This window comes from Barbus barbus (genome assembly GCF_936440315.1).
Source record: "Barbus barbus genome assembly, chromosome: 1".
Taxonomy (NCBI): domain Eukaryota; kingdom Metazoa; phylum Chordata; class Actinopteri; order Cypriniformes; family Cyprinidae; genus Barbus; species Barbus barbus.
The window spans coordinates 14349659-14369640 of record NC_136729.1 but is presented as its reverse complement, the minus strand read 5'-3'; the positions used below and the strand labels follow the sequence as shown (position 1 = coordinate 14369640).

Genomic DNA, 19982 nt, shown 5'->3' with positions numbered 1-19982 from the left:
ACAGAAAACAAAAGTCCATCACCAGTGCTTTGGTACAAACACAACAAGTGCCAATCTTATGTTGCTTCGGTTTGACCAAGTAAAAACACCATGTCAAAACAAGCGAAGAAGTCACACAACACAAACAATGCTTATCTGGGCACGTCCAAATAAACAATGTAAACTAAACAATGAACACCGACTGAGAGTGTCTTGACTGCGTCACTTTAATTTGTCTCTCAGGAGCGAAGCGAGACCGGGAATCATCCTTTCTCTCTGTGCCGGTGCCGGCAGCCACAGCTGGGGAGCACGTCTTGCATGTTCCACACGTCTCACATTGCCGCCTCAGAGGAGCAGGGCAGCCCTAATGACACTAAACAACTGCCGAGCAGAGACGCTCTATTAAGAAAGGGAGGGGATCCTGGACTGGGCAAGCAGCCCAACAGCAAGTCCATGGGGATATTAGAGTAAAGCAGGAGAAAGGGACTAACAGAGAGGCACAGACACAGAGACAGAGGAACTAGGATTCATCAATATTCAGAAATGGTTCCAATTAAAAAAAAAATAAAACAGAAATTGGAATGATTTTCATGACTTTTGGCTAACGTGGATGGAACACTGTAGTAAAATACTATGATAGAGTTATGCAGATCTAAGTCGATTCTTCAGAAGTCATGAACGGTGTTGGGTAAGTTACAAAAAAAAAAGTAATCCACTACCAATTACTAATTACTTCTTTAAAATTGTAATGTGATTCCATTACTGATTACTGCATTTAAAAAGTAATCCGATTACTAATTACTTTACTTTCAAGTTACTTTCAAGTTTACTTTAAGATATCAAACCTAAAAAATACACTACAAAGAGAAACTCCTAGTTCTTTCATTAATTTCATATTGACTGAAAAAAAAAAACATAAGTAGGCCTATATTTGTATACCCTGATTCACTCCCAATATCAACAAAACTTTTTTAGGGGGGGTTTTGTAAAGTAAAGAAAACAAATAGGGTGCGCGCTCTGCATTCTCAGTCTCAGTGAATATCTTCCTGAAACGAGTCACTAGAATGAACGAAAATGACATGAGAAATACAGTACATCTTAAGAAAGCTTGAAGTGTCTATTATTAAATGAAATCATGTCGGAAAAAAAAATAATCCGTATGAAACCAATGCGAGGTACAGTCTTTCCCGTCTGAGCCCACCTATAATGTGATCATGCCCACGCACATCGCGCACTATAAGATAATCATCCACGCCAAAACCAAGCTTGAGACGCGTGAACATGTAAACGCTCACGCCACCTCTGTAGAAAGATTCAAGTTCATCTCGGCTACTTTTAGTTTTTGGAAGAAGACGCGCTGTGAGGAATAAGCCTTGAATTGTGATGCCGACGCAGTTTAATCCAGCGGTTGATCTCATTCTGATGAGTCATTTATTTTTTACTTTATTAGTGTTACTGTGACATAAACTTGTACACATTCACTTGTTGAACTTTTCCAAAACTATAATACCAGACTAAAATATGTAGAGTGCAACATTTTGAAATATGATAGCAACCTTTCATTGCATCTTAATGTTGTAAGACTCTCATTTTAGCTCGCATTCTCCGGTGATTTATTAAAGGGCATACTGACTCGCAAAACATGATTTTTACTTCTTTTTTTTTTAACACTGCATTTGTAACTTAAGTAACGTAATTTTATTGACACAAGTAACTGTAATCAAATTACATAAATTTAAAATGTAACTGCTTTACTGCGTTATCAGGGAAAGTAATTAGATTACAGTTACTGAATAACGCATTATACCCAAACTCTGGATATGAATCAGTCAGAGCTGAATAAATCTGATTAACTAGCTGAGTGATTCATTCACGTTTACCTCAAATTTAAAGGATTAGTTCACTTTCAGAATAAAAATTAATACATTTTAACCACAAATGCTAGTCTTGCACTAGCTCTGCGATGCGCATCCACAACTCACGTGACATAGGCGGCAGTATTGACCCAGTGTTTAAAAAGCGAATGTGCAAAGACTAAATCAAACGCGCTTTACAAAAAAGGTAAAACAACGATTTCGGACGATTTTGAAGTTGGAGGAGAAAATCAGATGAAGTTCGGTAACTACTTCTGCCTACGTCACACGTGACCTTTCCACCGTGACTACGTAATTCCTGAAGTCATGGAAATGCATCGCAGAGCTACTGCAAGATGAGCATTTGAGGTTAGACCCTAGATATAAGACCCTTATTCCTCAGCTGGGCTTGAGTAGAGCCTTTAGAAGCTGCATTGAAACTGCAATTTGGACCTTCATCCTATGGGTCCCCGTTGAAGTCCACTGTATGGAGAAAAATCCTGAAATGTTTTCCTCAAAAACCTTAATTTCTTTTTGAGTGAAGAAAGAAAGACATCTTGGATGACATTCTGAAAGTGAATTAATACTTTAACCAGGAACGATTACTGTGTACTGAAGGATAGTTGTTTATTTGACAGCATGTAGTGAAAGAAACATGCTATGGGTTTTGGTATTAGAGATACACCAGTCATCCGGACACCAATTGGAACTGGACAGTTTTTGCTCAAAAAACATGATCAGCAACTGGCTAGGTTTTTTTTAAATTTTGTTTCAGCCAATCTCTGTTCTGGACTTGCGGACAAAATGCATTGCAATCTTTTCCCCAATTTGTGGGGAAATATTACGAAGTCTATAAACAGAACGTTACACAGAGATGAGACACATAATAATACCCAAAAAGACGCATTTATATGAATTTTCTTTTTCTGGTTTCATAAACTGCCTGGGCACAAACATAGTGACAAAGGCTTAAAATCAGTTGAAATGGTTAATGGTTTTATTGTGACTCCTGAGATAAATCTTTTTCTCTCTCACCTCATCTTCCTCTTCATCCTCCACATCCAGTATCCTAGACCCCTTTTCTGAAAAGGGGTTGCTTCCAGTTCTGTCCACCTCTGTGCCTGAGAACGTTTCCTTTCGTATCCTCCGTCCACTCTCTGACTGCTGCTGTGACGTCACGGCATTGTCACGAGCGATCTGCACCTGTGCCTGGCAAACAAATACAAAAAAGGGAACGTGTGTAAAAAATCTTGACTGAGGAGAACTATACATGTACACACAAATACATATTTACATATACACATACAGTGGGGCAAATAAGTATTTGATTTTAAATTCTCAAGTAAAAGTAAAAATTTAAAAGTATTTTAAATTCTCAAGATAATACTCATTTCTGCAAACAACTTTAAAGTGCATACAACACTTAATTCTATAACAATGAAATATATATTATCAATCAAATAAACCATGGGGGGGGGGAGAGAAAAAAAAAAACTTTAGTATTCACTAACTGCAGAGTCCTACTTGCACTCAAGAAAGAACAAAGTCTGAGCTTATGTCAATCATTTTCCCCATGACATTCCAAGTCAGTAGCGATATTGTGCTACACACTGACAAAGCACGTCTTTCCCATCACTGCCAACAAACAGAAAGGCATCTGTGAATAAGGACTTCCCATATGCAAAATGTGAGAGTACAAATGAGTTCAATAGAACACTATTCTTTAATGAACACCATCTGACGTCATGACTACGATCAACGCTCACCAAATAACAGACCCCTCAAGTTATTTGGTGAGGAGGAAGATTCGGGGTTGGAGGGCTCTTAAAGCAAAAAAGGGCCTCTTTATAAAAAAAGTGAATGGAGAGGAAATGTCAACACCATGAGGACAACAGAATAGAAACCAAGCAGTGACAATAGGATGCAAGGTGGATGTTGTAGCTGCTCGGCGGTTCCACAAAAAAAGTGAAGACCACACCGTTTATTCTGATTATTCATCTCGAGAACGGTCTAAATGCACTAATTGGACTACGTAAAGATAGTGTGTTTTCATTGTATTCATCTTAGAATTGTGCGCCATTTATTTCTTTAGACATGTCTGAAGTTCTAGTCCTCATTTAATCTCGAGTAGAGGCATGTGCGTCACAGCGAGGGTGTATCAGGTGGTGGCACATGAAGAGATCTTTACAACTCAAGAATTCCTTCCCGTTAAGAGCATGAGAATTAAAGGGTTTCATTAAAGGAAGAGATGTGAACATTTCAACCCAACGTTCAAGTTCATTATTGTTCATGTTTATCACATATCTCAATGTTTTGGTTTGTATGGTGGTGCCCAGAGGTGGTCCTGATCTTCTCACGAAAGAAGAGCATAATAATTTTCCCAACATTCTACATAAAAACCATAAAAGCAGTATGTTACAATGGTGTGTTATCTATTGTGCTTCATTGGCTGCTGTGTTCCACTTGTCAGGCTCGGTCCCCTCATCTTAAGTAGAGGCATTTGCGTCAGAGTGATGGGGTACAGGATGGCAAACAAAAAGAAACAAACGCTGCAAAAATTCCTTCCTTTTAGCAGCCCCTGAAGAGCCCCAACTTCTGAATTTAAAATAGACAGACATATTAGTTATCCACAGTAGTAATTTCAGGATTTAAATAAGAATGTAACTTAATGCAGTGATGAAAAATTCCAAATGAGAGAAGACTGTTCCTTGTGAAAAATTAAATGTGCATCCAGAAAACACAATTAAGATGTTATGTGATCTGTTCAGAACTTACTTCCTTCAGAAATATTTGTAATTTGTAGGGCTGCCCACGACTAAAGATTTTTCTGGTCGACTAGTAGTCGTTCATCTTAAGCATTATGACTAATCACACGTTTATTAATAAATCATTTAAATCATAATAATGCGCCTTTAATTGCCTACATTGTCTAATAAGCACCAGCAGAAATAATGATTATGAATGTGTCAGGGAAAAACAGTGAGGAGGCTGCATTAATATTTTAATAATGTATTGATAAACACTTTTTGGATCTCATTTTAAGAGATGAAATCGGCGACACAGACTCGTCATCTCCGTGTAGTGGATGCGCCTGTATGCATGTTTCATATGGATTACATACTTGGAGAACATTTGTTTTCCGTTTGAATTGGATAATTTGAAAGTAGACATTTCGTTCTCTATAGATATTTTTTTATGTCTAAAGGCAAGCATACACATAGTTTCGGAGTTTCTCACTCAAGTTCAGATAGACCGAGACGGCAGAAAGCGCATGAGGGAGTATTTTATGAGCAAGTGACACACCGGCGCCTCCATCTGTCCTGCAGTAAGCTCAACTATTCAGCTTCCACACTCCGCACAGACACTTGAACAGCGCACATTTCTCTAGGTTAACATTAGATTGAGCGGCCATGAAAAGTTGCTGCTACTACCCATATTTGAGGTCGATGAACGATAGGTGAGCATTTGGATGTCCTGCCAGACGTACTACAACATAGACCAGCCCTTAACGATCTGCGTGACTTCGCCAAATTTTTTATAAATTTTTTTGCGACTGACAAATAAATTGATCGACCAAGCCTCTTCTGGTCGGCTAACGGTTAGTCTACTATTAGGGGGCAGCACTAGTAATTTGTAACTCCAACTTCCATGAAGCATTGCAAAAGACATGAATGAAATCTCTACAATCTCAAACTAATTATATATTTGTAGTTATTATTTTTATACTGTATGAACCGTAATTTTTACAATTACTTTTTGTTGTTATATACTGTGTAAATATGAAAAGGCAAAGACAAATTTCCAAATTAGTGGCAAAAAAAAGTTTAACCAATCCATCAGTTAACCTTAAAGGGATAGTTCACCCAAAAATGAAAATTCTGTCATTAATTACTCACCCTCGTGTCGTTCCAAACCCATAAGACTTCTGTTCATCTTTGGAACAAAATTAAGATTTTTTTTTTTTTATGAAATCTGAGAGCTCTCAGACCCTCCATAGACAGCAAGGGTACTTACATGATCAAGGTCCAAAAACGTAGCAAGGAGATCGGTAAAATAATCCATGCGTCATCAGGGGTTCAACCGTAATTTTACGAAGCTACGAGAATACTTTTTGTGCGCAAAAGGAAAAAAAAAACGACTATTCAAATTCGTCTCCGCCACATCACCCTAGCGCCATTTTGAAGAATATCTGCTGGACGCAAACTACATACGCTCTTCTGTGTTAGCTGCATACCGGATGCGCTGTTGACGTTCAAATCAAAGCGTGAATATACATAAAGACGTATCCGCGCTGTGTGGCTGACACAGAAGAGCGTACACCGTTTCCATCCAGCGGATATAATCCAAAATGGTGCTACACTTCACTTTTCAGTTTCAGCCAAAATAGTTTTGGAGGGCTGTAACAACTGTCCCAAACAATGTTTAATTAGCGCTTCTCTAATGGTGCTTTTTGACTGCGTAATCGTCAATTTTATGCACACAGTCTGGATAAACTACAACAAGTAAACGTTCTCTTTGATTTAAAAAAAAAGAAAAAAAAAACACTTCAGAGAAAAACAATGTGAACTACTGCTAACTAAGTGGGCCAGTTTTCAACAGGTTTCCCACTGAACACTCAAGCTTTGTTATATGTTCAATCACAAACATTTGCATGGATTTACTAATAGTCCTGTCCACAGTTTTGAATATTCATATGATTGCCTGTGGAAAACAATGTTGCTTGACAAGGTGATAATTTCCAAATAAGTAGATATAACCAACCTCTAACCAACACAAAGCAGAAGAGACAAAGTAAGTATTTTCGCAGTCGTTCTGAAGCTAGTGGAAACATTTGTCATTTAAATGTTCAGATGTGTTCCTACAGACGACATATACAAACAGAGTTAAATAAAACAAAACTGGAATAGAAATGGGCTGAAAGTGACTGAAAGAACAAAAGGGATGGTGGGGGGAAAAAGATTCAAAAGAAAAGGAAGATTCAAATTCAAACTTGAGGTCTATAACATAATCTTTGACTAACCACTTCTATATACAGTACTCCACACACATACACAGACTCTCTGTGCTCCACAGCTTACAATGGAGCCATTATTACAGCACTGGATCTCCCAATATATTTATTTTCAGATCATTTGTTAGTGGAATTAAAACAATCACGGGCTCAGAAACTGGGCCTAATTTCCAGTGGAATAGGAACCAGTCTGCAAGTCTGGATCACAGAGCCCCTAGACAAATAGCCTTCTGTTATTAGTGGTTCGCTCGCGCGCTTACTCGCTCCTCTGGAGTTGAGGATGGAAGAGTGGAGCAGGGAGGAGGGAAGGAGAGCCATCCAAAGCTCAAGAGAAGCCATCTCTGCTGTGGAAAGGGAAGTGGATCCACTTGAGGTTGAGGGTCTTGCCCTGAAATAACCGATTTATTGCCCAAAGGTATTTGGTGGTAGTAGCGATGCCATCTGTCTTGTGACATCAGCCTTAAGAACGTGGAAACTTCACAAGTATTTCTCCACACTACACTAACAATGTGACCATAACATGCAGTGATGGATGGGCAAAAATGACTAAGAAGTGGGCAAATACAGAGTCAAAAAAGTAAAAAGTGAAACCCCTGAACAGAAGAGAAACATAAATGATGGGAGTAAAAGGCGCTCTGTTCTTCATCAGTCAGCAAACAGAAACCGATCCATTCTTCTCTAGCTTCTACAGTCAGAACGTCTCCAACGTCACTCCACCACAAAACCACTGGAGCAGAAACCCACAAAAAAGGAGAAAGAGCGACGGCACCCTCCTGTATTTAACAGCAGAAACCACTACTGAAGCTGCAAAAAGGCCACAATGAGCGCCAACATGTAAGCAGAGCAGTCACATCTGTTTGCGAGGAGAAGTCGCAAGTCAGAACCAGGAGCCAGCGTCAAGCCTAAGAGAGTGTTACAGATTGATTCTGCAAGTTAACAGAAAGCTTGTGCAAGGTGACATTAGAGCTTGATTTATCGTTCACTTGGTTTACTTTTGAGGTACAACTCCATCGCTTTGCCCTAATCAGCACGTGCCGGGTTACAGCCAAAACACACATGCACGTGAACGCGTGCCAACAAGACAAATCTTACAGGACTCAAAGACATGCAAGAAAACAAACTTTAATAGGAGGAATGTGAGGCTTTGGCAAGTGCCGGCTGGATGGCCACTTTGTTCAAAGGTTACTGGAGTTAGAATTTTGGTTTAACTCTACACCAACATTCCACTTCTGCGGGAGATATTACAGAGCAGCAGAGACAGGCAGAGTCTGGAATGACCTCTGCTGCCACTTACTGGATGTAAGTGGAACTACAAGATGGAGAGCCTTGGCTGGTGGAAAAAAGGTAAATTGAGACCAAATAAAGGGTGTTCTGCTGGTTTACAAGCTAAGAAATAAATAGGAACATTTTTGAAATTTTCTGAAGAAAAAAGTAAGTGATGTTAAACACAATGCCAGGGTGCTGGTATGTGTTTGTTAGGTCTGAGATGTTTTAGCACATTGCTAATTTGCTATGCAGTTGTTATAGTGTTTTGGGCAGGTTACCTATTGCTCAAAACAGACTATACCTAAAATAAATTTAAATAAATACTCTTCTTTGGAACTTTCAATTCTTCAAAGAAACCTGAAATCATGTTTTCCACAAAAATATTAAATTAGAATGATTTCTGACAGATTATGTGACACTGATGACTGGAGTAATGGCTGTTGTAATTCAGCTTAATTTCTATATTAAATTAGAAAAGTATTATGTAAAATTGTTATATTATTTTTTACTGTTTTTACTGTATTTTTCATCTAATAAATGCAGCCTTGGTGGGCATAAGAGACTTTTTTCAAAAACATCAAAAATTCTTACCAACTTTTTACTAACCGGTGGAAACAACCACCTAATTTAATTTTTGGGTATGATCAGAAATTTATAACCAGCGCTAAATTAAGTTACCTAATAGGTGCCAATCGACATGTAGACTGAACCTGGAAGTTCTCAGCTAAAGCAGATACTTGAGGTCCCGTTGCAGTTTCCACCAAAACACACTTCCCTTCTCTCTTTTATTTGTAGATAAACCTGGGGATATGAAGTCAGGGTCCAATGGAGAACGATTCATTCAAACAGTATGTTCCCAAAAGGGAGTCGCTGAAGATCAGCTCCAGCCGTACCCTGGATCAAGGCTTATCTCAGAGACTCGAGCAGTAGCTGAAGTTTGCGGCCAAGACCGGGTCAAGCATGGATCGCATCAGCGTCAGCAGAATTTGGGTCAAATGGAAGTCCGTGATGGGAAATGGTGAAAGACGCTAGGGTGGGAGGAAGAGCAGTTAAGCACGTTTTGAACCCGAACAGCCGCACATGTTTAAGACACCAAGTGGTGATGTTGACAAGTATGTGCGTGCATTTGCCTGTGTGGTTGTACATGCTGCAAAGCATGTGGTTCAAGAGTTTGAACACCGTTCAGTACAATTAGCTGCTCTACGCCAGAGGCCATTGGAAGGGTAGGACAGGCACCCAAGAAAATACATAACCAAAATCACATGGACCAGTGTGTTTCATTATCTGTTTGGCAATCTCGTCCACCTTGCATCCAACCAATACTACACTCGGGGATTAATCCTTACAGCTTATGCAAATGGTTTAAAATGGCACAAGAACGTATTTGCGCATCTGCATGGCTCTCTGTGGGGTATTGTTACGGTCAGTAGAAATTTATGGAAAAAAAAGTGGGATATATTGACCGATTGTTCCCAATTTGATTCAATCTTGTGCAATCTACCCTTCACCGTGTTACGTGATTCCTTTCTTTTCTACTCCCTTAATCGCTTCAATAAATCCCAATACTGAACACAGATGACCCAATACACCAAGAGGTCTCAAACACCAATCTCCTAGAGGCACATGTGGTGGGCAGGCTGAAAAATTGCAACAAATACAAGTAGCAAATTTTACATTTTTACTATTCAAACCTCAACTTGATGAGAAGTAACAGTAAATACTTTTACACTGTTACAAAGTATTTCTTTTTCCACAGTAAGACACGTGTGTTGAACACCGAATCAGCATATCAAAATGATTTCTGAAGAATCATGTGACACTGAAGACCTGGGTAATGCATGCTGAAATTCCGCTTTGCTGGAAGGAATGCACCACATGAATAAACAGATCTTTAAAACATCTTAATATAGAAAACAGTTATTTTACTGTATTCTCTTGTATTCACTATACAGGAGATTTAATGTAGGAGCAAATTAGTGAAGAAGAGAGTGATGTGGGAAACTAACATTAATTTTGATGAATACGGTCTTCATAAAGGTTACAAATTCAATTATATTCCTGTTTTAGGTCTGTAATAAGGCATGCTGAACTGACATATATTCAGCTACTGCAATAATCCTTACAAAAACTAAATGGAAAAAAGTGTCAGCTTTAAATTTAAAGATAAACTTTCATATGCAAATATAAAACCTCTTATCGTGTGAATTTAAAAAACTCCAAAGAATGATACCACATGGCACTAACACAAACTAGCAGACGTGAATTCCCTTTGAAAAACAAAGCAGATGATCAGACTCAGAGAGTAGACCATCAGAGAGTTCAAACCAAACAGTCCCCACCATCCAGATTGGACCGGTGGAAACTCACCAAGTACCAGAGCTTCAGGAGCCAACAGTTTCCTCAAACTATGGACCAGGGCACAGGCTGATGAGGAGAGAGGAAAAAGGGACAAAGTGGAACGAAAGGCTGGGCCGGGGCGACTGGAAGCACACCAGCAACAGAACAAACGGGTATCTCTGATTACAATATCCACATGCATTTGCTCATGTCAGAACGTGAATGCATTAAAGCCTGCTGGTAGAACGCGCATCTACTGTACCTCAGTCCTGCCTACCTGGATGAATACACTTACTGTTTTATTCTACAACTTGCCCTCTTCTTCAACATCATCAGAGACAAAATTAACTTTCCAGAAACCAGTGTTGGGGAAGCTACTTTGAAACTCTAGCTTTCCAAGCTACATGCTACTCATAATTTGAAGTGATTAAAGTACAGTAAAGCTTCTATTGACAAAAAGTTAAAAAACTAGACCCAGAAACAAAAAGCAGCCAACTACATTACAACATAAAAAGCTGCTAAGATAATATCTGTTGTTAAATTTAAAACTACATGATTATATAATTCAGAAAAGCAGTATATACACTTGTCACACAAATAATGAGTATTAAAAAGACTGTTGGCGCCGACAGCCTCATGGGCACTGTGCCGACAAACTGTACAGTGCCGCTGCGCTTCGGGTGTCCCAAGTTTGAGTCCCAGCTTCTGGACCTTTACCAGTCCCGTTCCCCTTCTTTCTCCCACTTCCCTTCTTTCAAAAACGTACTGTCCAAGCAAAATAAAAGGCAAAAAAAATCTTAAAAAAATAAAAAAACACTAAATACAGTGCATCCTAACATATAGGATTTAGATGGAAACATCAGCAGAATTTAACTAAATATTTTATTCAAAAGAACATTATGCCACACTTCTGCACAGGGACTTAAATGTGGGAATCATTTCTTGAATCATTTCATTTAAACAAACCGTCTGAACAAACAGGAGAATGGGTTGAATTTCCAACGCTTCATATAAGACAGAAGACCGTTTAGTAGAGCTCCTCAGGTCACTTGGCTGTAAAGCTGCATGCACAATAAAACGTGAAATAAAAACCAGCCATGTAGTGTTGCATTACACCTGGAAAAGCTACACTATTCTGAAAAAAAGCTGAACCAACTTCAACTACTGAAAAATGTCAGTTAGAAGTATCAATGCTTTTGTGTTCTTGATGTAACTAACAAAAGGTTCACACAAATAAAGTGAACACGTGTTATAGCACAGCATCACATGCGCACACACACATGCCTGGCTTTGGTCTTTTTCAGTGAGGAATATTTGAACTCCTCTGTGACATCTTTTTGGCTACTTTTACTCCCCACGGTTTCATAATTAGGATCAGCAACCGATCCATATTGAGAGTAACTGCTAGTGATTAGAAGAGCGGAGATCTTTCTGAAGAAAATGTGAGAGTGGCGACTGTTTGTGTAAAATTAGCATTGATGATGCCAAGGTGTCTCTGAGTGGTTTTAACCAAGTGGTAGCGGTACTCAATCTCTTTGACTTCAATATCTCCATAACTTTTTGTTTGTGATTTAGAATTTGTAAATATATTTTACTTAAAATTTCTACCCAATAAAATAGAACTTGACCTAATTAGAAAAATTTATATTTATAAAATGTATAAAAATGCCCATGAAGTAAAAAAAAAAATGATTGACTTTGAGGTCTAGAAATCAGGTTTTTCCAGACAGTGAGACTCATGGATCTTCATAGAAAAAGAAAAATTAAATAAGTGAATTGAAATAAAAAATAACTTGATTTGTATAACTTGATTCTTATTTTAAATCATTTTAAGTTATTGCGAGGCCCCTGTTGGAATTGTTCTGAGGCCAACTTCTCTATGATATTTTGGTACCAAGACATGTAACAATGTAAAAAAAAAAAAGTGTTTTTGCCCATTTTAACCACCTTCAAAACAAAAATATAAAGTCTGATTGCTTAGAAAATTATTAGTTCACCTCCTCTCAGTGAGCCACAAGATTTGAAGTATCATTCATGTGAAATAACTTTTGCAACAGTAATGCCTGCCTCAGAAACCACCACCAACGGAGCTTTCACACAATAACATCTTTCATGGCTAGTTTTATTCCTCAGTGAAGAAGGAAAATGAAGAAAGTAAAGAAAGATATATTAAAGAGAGTAGAAAAAAGCGAGGCCAGATTTTTATAGTGCTTGGGAGATCTTAATGTCTATTTGGCGTTTCATATTCTAATGCACTCCTCACCCCATCTTGGTCTAATAACTTTAAAAGAAAGCAGAGGACTTTTCTGCATTCCAACAAAAAATCCACTCAAATTTCTCTCATATGTGTTCCCTGGGTCTTCTCTGTGTCTCCGTGCACTGTCCTTGAAGTAGTGTCCATACACAGTGTTCCATGATTCCTCTGGCATAAACAAAAGCGACCTGAAACGATATTTGATTTGGAACAGATTGGTGGCTCTTTTTACTCCAGACTAGATGGTCAGAGATAAGATGAAAGGAAAAATGGGAAAAAAGCATGTTAAACTACCGAAGAACAAGGACTCTGTCCTTCCCTCAGATACGTCAGTTGAAACCCAGCTGTGACTGTCAGGTCAGATGCAAGCACATGAGGCAGCTGTCAAAGAATAGTTCTGATACACCTCCAGGCATTACTCAGACATGAGCGCTCACCTGTTTCATGGCAGTCTCTCCAATCTTATCCGAATGCTTGCGGATGCTCTCCAGGAAGTCTTTGAGGTCAGACATGGAGACGTCTCTGATGTGCGTCCGCAGGCGTGAGATATTCTCTGACATGATGCCACAGAAACGATATGATCCAGCTTGAGGCAAACAATTCTCCTCCAACAGTTCCAGGGTTCGTAGTGCTGGGTAGTATCTGGGGGGAAAATACGGCAGGGTCAGAAATGATTGCACATATCTGTTACTTCAAAAACTTTCCCACTATTAATGGCCTCACATGCAGGGCTCAACAATAAGGTTTTTCAACAGCGACAAAGCAACTTTTTTTTTTATGTGAAAAAATATTTTATATGAAGAAATCAACAATTAGTACAAACATCATATTTACTGATGCATTTTCATATGTATATATATATATTTAATATTTTGTATTACTTTAATGTTATATTAATTTGTTTATACTTTTTTTCAGATCGTTTATACTTTAAAAAATGCACATATTATTTTGACTTTTTAATATTTTTATTAGTGCTGTCAAACGATTAATCGCATCCAAAATAAAAGTTTGTTTACATAATATATGAGTGTGTACTGTGTATATTTATTATGTATATATAAATACAAACATGTATATATTTAAGAAAAATATGTTATGTTTATATGTTAAATATATTTATATATCATAAAATATAATAATATAAATATACAGTATGTGTGTGTATTTATATATACACAATAAATATACACAGTACACGCATATATTACGTAAACAAAAACTTATTTTGAATGCGATTAATCACGATTAATCATTTGACAGCACTAATTTTTATATATTTAACTATATATTAAATATTTGAAAATTGTATTTGTTCTACCTTCCATTTATGATTTTAAATAGAATTTCTACAATTTCTCTATTAGCCATTTATAGAGAATTTTACCTTGGTGACATTTAAATCATCAAAATCCACAAGAAAAAAAGTTCATTACATTGCAATAAACCAATCCTTTAAGTTTGCTAAGCAGAAAAACACACATATTGTACATGACTGACTGAAGATTGCACTGAAGGACAAATGACAGTCATGTAAAACTCTCAAAACTCTCCCCAGGCCATCTTTACTGTTGAGCCTTGCACATGCAGTACATGTTTTTAACCTTTGGTTAAAGACTTAGATCTCAGCATGATAACAATTTAACCCAATCAAGATGATCTCAGAGATGAGCTATGCTCATCGCACACACGTGCGCACACACACTCAATAAAGCATCACAGTCACGCAACATTACACAGCAGACCCGACGCCGGGGAGAGTCTCTCTTGGCCGACCCTGCTGCTACCTCCAGGCTAATGGCAAAACCAAGCACACGAGAGAGATGGAGAAACATAGAGAGCAGAGATAAATAAAAACCAAAATGGATGGAAAAGTTGCAGGCCCATGCCGATGCTCAGGTCACACGGAGGACACAAAAAGACACCAAAACCAATGCTTCAAAAACTTTTTTGAGTGGCACTTTCAAACACAATTTAGGTGGACTAGCTTTTTAAGGGGTTTTTACAATTTTGACACATATGACAACTATATTTTTTTTACAGTTAACTTTAACAGTCGTTTTATATTGTGTAAAAAAAAAATTCACATTTCACTTTTTTTCACAGATGGTCCCAACATGCTTGTATATAAGAGCTGAGTGCTCATGAGGATGCAGGTTAAAATCCTGTATCATCTCCACCTGGTTCTCCCTTTCACTCCCTCCACCTTTCTATCAGATGTCTACAATTCTAGACTATAAAAACATAAATAAGAAGGATGCCTGATTATGCTGGGACAATTCAATGTATGCAGCTGCTAAAGCTAAGAAAATCCAAATGTGTCCTCTGTCTTTCTGACTGCTGACAGCTGCCAAATGCTGCTTTGGAAATCTCAGACATCTGAAAAACTCCCTCTCTCTGTGTCTGTCTGGTCACTGCTACAGTCACATCAGACTGGATGAGATACTCCAGTAGTCCAGTGCTCTGTTTAAATCATCAACACCTCGCTCTCTCTTTCCCAGCTGGGAATGTCCTGTTCTCAAATTAGCTTTTTTTAAGTAAAGGTGTTAAAATATTTTGGGCACTGAACTGCACATGTGTATTTAAGTTCAAGCTTGATAAGTTTATCTCTAGTGCCACCTAGTTCTCATCTACAGCTTACACAAAAAAGGCATGTGCGCAGATGTCATACCTTTTGGCCCTCATCTGCTCCTGCAGTTTGCTGTACATCTCCAACACTGCAAGAAAAAGTGGAATTATGGAAAAATAGTCAAAAGAACAGCATGTGCGCTTTCAAGTATTTACAAAAAAAAAAATATACACTGCAGTTCAAAAGTTTGAGGGGGATAGGATGTTTTGGGTCACGTGACAAGAGCATGATGGCGGATCCAAAAGCGCTACTTTTGTTAAAACTTTCATTTTTTCGTTTAATATAGCCTAAGTGAGTGTCTTTATTGTTGCTTAAAAAAAAATAATGAACCACAAACTAAGAATTTGTTTTAAATAAGGGAAAAGACTTTATTTATTTGGGTGACAATGCAAGGCTATATCCATCTTATTCATTTTGTTAATAAAAATTAAATGTTTAATATATGCGAATTTGCCATTGTACAACAGCTGATGTTTTAATTAATAAGATAATAAACCACAAACTAGCCTACGATCTTTTAAGGTAGCCTAAGGGGAAATCGATATTTATTTATATTAAACGAGAGTAAAACATATCCTTATTTATTTTGTTAATAAAAGTTTAATATAGGTGAATATGTCATTGTACTATTTTATTGTATAGCGTATGTTTTTTTCATTAATAATAATGATCAATATCCATTCATTTAAAGTAAGGGGAAAAAACATTTAATTTATTTGTGTTACAACGTGGGTACATCAGTCTAATTCGTTCTGTTCATAAAAGTTTCATACTTAATATAAGCGACTTTGTCGTTGTAGCATTGCTGATGCTGTGGGGGGGTTTTTTTCCCATTAAGAGTAATATGGAATCAGCCTTAAGCATTTTTTTTTCCAAGAATAGGAATAATCTAACGTTAAAGATCAAAATAAGCGCTACAGATGTGAGAATGCGATATTTGTTGCTGCTGAGGTAAATGCTCTCGCTCTTTCTCTGCTGTGTCTGTAGAAATGGTCATTAATCCTTAATTTGGGTACTGTACAGACATGTTACAGGTAATAATATAATTAAAAAACCATGGCAACAAATGATTTAAGTCAGTTTAATAAGTTGAAACTACTTTCACAGTCAGTTTGAATCAGCTTACCTCATGTCTAACCGTTGCCTCTTGTCATTGTAGGCTACTTTTTTCAATGAATTTTATTGAATATACAAAATGAATTTTATTTATTTATTGTTACAAATTGTTCATTCATTTATTAACACCGCACCCCCATTTGTTTGTGGGCTACACTACAGCACCCTCAGCACCCCTACTTCCTGCGGTAATGGGCCTGATGTTTGTACCTGGTAAGCAGTGTGTGAGTTTGTCAATGGTGGTGGCGATATTCCTCTGCTGCAGACGGCACTGCCTCAGCTCATCCATTGATGTCAGGAGCTACAGAAGAGGTAACCACTGGTTTTAACAATGCTTAATGTTATTAATATATTTGCTTTTAATGCAACAAGATCTGAATCAAAGACTAAACTAAGCAAGCAGCACACAGACCTCCTTGCCGTCATTTTGGAGCTTCTGATTGGTCTCGGTCACCTGACACTGAGGAAGACAAAGCAACCAATTATCCGGGCGTGATCAAAACAGAAACAGAAACTATATATGTCTGGATTTTTCCTGACATATTACACATATTACAGAGGTTGAAATCTATTTTAGTTCAGGTCTTTAAAGGTTCTCTTTTTCTTCTGTCTGGTTTCATAGGATTTCCTCAAACCCTCATTTCCTGTTTCTGCACCTTGAGTTTCTGGGCTTCTCCGCGCACTTTGAGCAGCTCAGTAATGGAGTCCACAAAGCCCTGGAAGTGATGGTTGCACATCTTCTCAATTTCGCGGTCGTGGTTGCGGATCCGCCCTTCCAGTTTATCCATGAAGAGTCCATGTTCCTGTCCATCATAAACAGACCTTGCAGAAAAAAAAAGGAAAAAATAAAAGTGTCAAAATTACTATACATATAAAAATACATGTAGTCTACATTAGATCAATGCCACATACAACATATTATACTAGTACTGATTATTTATTTACACACATAAATGGACACCTGAAAAGAGTATCATATGAAGATTATCATATATCATATAACATATGAAGTGCCTTGTTGCTGTTTAACTGTTTTGAAATGATGTAATATAATCAACAGCTTTATTAATGAGTGTCGATGACACTAGGTGTTTACCACTAGATGGCAGTAGAAGATGCGAAATAAACACTCCTCAAGAAGCTTGGAACTTCAGATGAATCCAACAATTTGTAAGTGCACATATTTTTCTTTTTCATTTGAAATCAGCCCAAACACAGCAAATAGCAAGGGTTATTTTGAAAAATATATATGCAGTTTTACCCTGCATATATCTTTAGCTCTGCCAACACAAAAAAATATACCACACAGCATGTTTTCTTGTAGATTCCTTATTTAATTTCACACACCTGACAGAGGTCCATAACAACAAGTTTCCAGTACAAGTGACAATAGAACACAATTAGTTTAGATCTGATTCAATTCGGTTTGGTTCTAAGATGTTCTTCTCAATACAGACAATGCCGGGAGCATTGTCTTAATACCTCCAGTGAGCAAGCCACTAGTGACAATGGTCAAAAAAATAAGCAAACAATAGTAAGGGAAGTAGGTTCAAGGTGAATTGGCACTTAGCAGGGGAAGTCCATCCCTCTTTGATTGACTTGCATATCTCACTCTCCTGATATTATATCATTATAGAGGATATTATCAAATGACAATGAACCTAACAGACAATGTCATAATGACTGTCAGGGAAGCATGCTATGTCCTTTTCAGTAAAATAAAGAAATTCAGGACACAAACACACCATGCGGCTTCACCTGAGCACAGCCTTCCTGTGGCTCAGGAAATGTTGTCCATTAGCACAGTCTTGACGTCACTGATGGCTTCCTCCACAAACACTCACACACAGTAAACACACCACAAATCCAGGGCTGCAAGGTGAAAGCACTTCCCAACCTGAATTTAGCATTTTTATCTATAGGAAGATGCTGGAAGGAAATGTGAGCACTGTACAGGAAACAAAAAAAACCAAAAAAAAAGTCGTTATAAAACAAACTACGTTCTCAAGATAAATCTGGCATGACTTAATTTTTTTTTCCAATTGAGAAATGTTGGATTGGCCAGCCCTCACAATGATGTACATCATCAATGAGGAGATATTTATGAGGGCACATTTTTGAATTAGAAAAATTATAATATGCATTGATAAATCAATTGTAATAATCTTGGCTCAAAGTCCTTTTTCCGATTCTTTCCTTCTACTGCTTCCTGTCTCCTCAGACACTGTTCTATGAAAGCCAAAAAAAAGACTTAATGAATAATGTTAATTAAAAAATATTTTTAAAATAAAAATTAACTAATAAAAAGAAAAGAAAATATAACCACTAAACATTTTTTAAGTAAGGGTCAACTTCAATAATCTGTGTTGCACAACTCCCTTAGCAAGAGTTACAAAAACAAGTAAAGGGATGGGAACTGAAGCATTTCCTGCCATAACCGATATGCGATCTCCTGATCAATCCCCAGCCGGGAGCAGTAAAAAGCGGCCAGATAAAATAGAAATCGATTTTAATGATCTTTTAGCACAGGGACTTCAACGTCTCCAGGATAAGGTGGTCAAGAAACAGAGGAAGAAGGAACGAAAGAGGCGGACCAAAAAGGGAACTGGAGGACCAAAAGATCTTCTTAAAAATGAGAGCCATCCTGAAGTTAATGAGGAAACAAGAATTGGTGAATAAAAGAATAATGAAGTTAATGAGGGAAATACTTAAGTGGTATGATTTTTCAGCTGAATTGCAAATGGTAACAAATGAATTGGAGACAACAGAACTTCAAACTCCTATCATAGACATATAAATGCTAGATGCTGTACCAAGGAACTATGTGCTGTATATTTAAGAGCACGAGTATTGATTGCTTTGTGTTTACAATTGTTATGTGATTAGTTTGCTTGTTTTGTAAGAGAGTGGTCGAAACTAGGAGATGCATTTTGCAACTTGCTTGACATTAAGGTGTTACTCGCACCTGCCACAGGTGTGATATAGTGGTTTAGACAAGTACAAGATTCACATATGTTTTCTGAGGTGTTGCCACTTTCCTTAGTTTAAAATAGCGATATGCATGCTTGCTGTTTGAAGATGTTATAACTTTTTTTCTGTTGAACTTCCGACCCTGCCTTGTGCGGCTTCTGAAGCGAAGGTTATGTTTCCTGCCTGCACGAGCAGAGGAGGCAAAACACAGGCAGGGGGAGAAGAGGGGAAAGTGATGGGAGGTTTTGTTATGTGATTAATGCAAATGATATGCAAGGCTATAAAATGCTGAAACAATGAATGTACCAGGCCGACATTCGTGGTGAAGATTTTACTCGCTTTTATTTTTGTTATTTGCTTATGAGTTGTTTTTAATAAAATGAAACTATTGTATTGGTGATTCGTTAACCCTTTTTAAACAAGTCTCTGAGTGATTAATAAATAATAACTATCTATCAGAACCTGAATAAAATCCAAGAGGCCCGAACTTGACTGAGCCAGGACGGACACTGAGGGGAAAGGACAGAAGACTTCTGCCAATATCAACTCAGCCGAAAGGTGATTATA

At 37.6% G+C, this 19982-nt stretch overlaps 1 protein-coding gene across 2 annotated transcripts in view; it reads right to left on the bottom strand.

Moving 5' to 3' along the window:
• The window catches only part of LOC306871985 (exocyst complex component 6B-like), a 114522-nt gene that overhangs the window by 77121 nt on the left and 17419 nt on the right, over window positions 1-19982 (bottom strand). For both annotated transcript variants that reach the window (XM_079420292.1, XM_079420291.1), the window contains exons 2-7: window positions 17102-17267; window positions 16858-16905; window positions 16656-16746; window positions 15372-15417; window positions 13138-13342; window positions 2868-3041 (exon numbers count right to left, since the gene is read on the bottom strand). In XM_079420292.1, the coding sequence (XP_079276418.1) occupies window positions 2868-3041; window positions 13138-13342; window positions 15372-15417; window positions 16656-16746; window positions 16858-16905; window positions 17102-17267 (730 nt within the window). The remainder of the gene's footprint in view (window positions 1-2867; window positions 3042-13137; window positions 13343-15371; window positions 15418-16655; window positions 16747-16857; window positions 16906-17101; window positions 17268-19982) is intronic.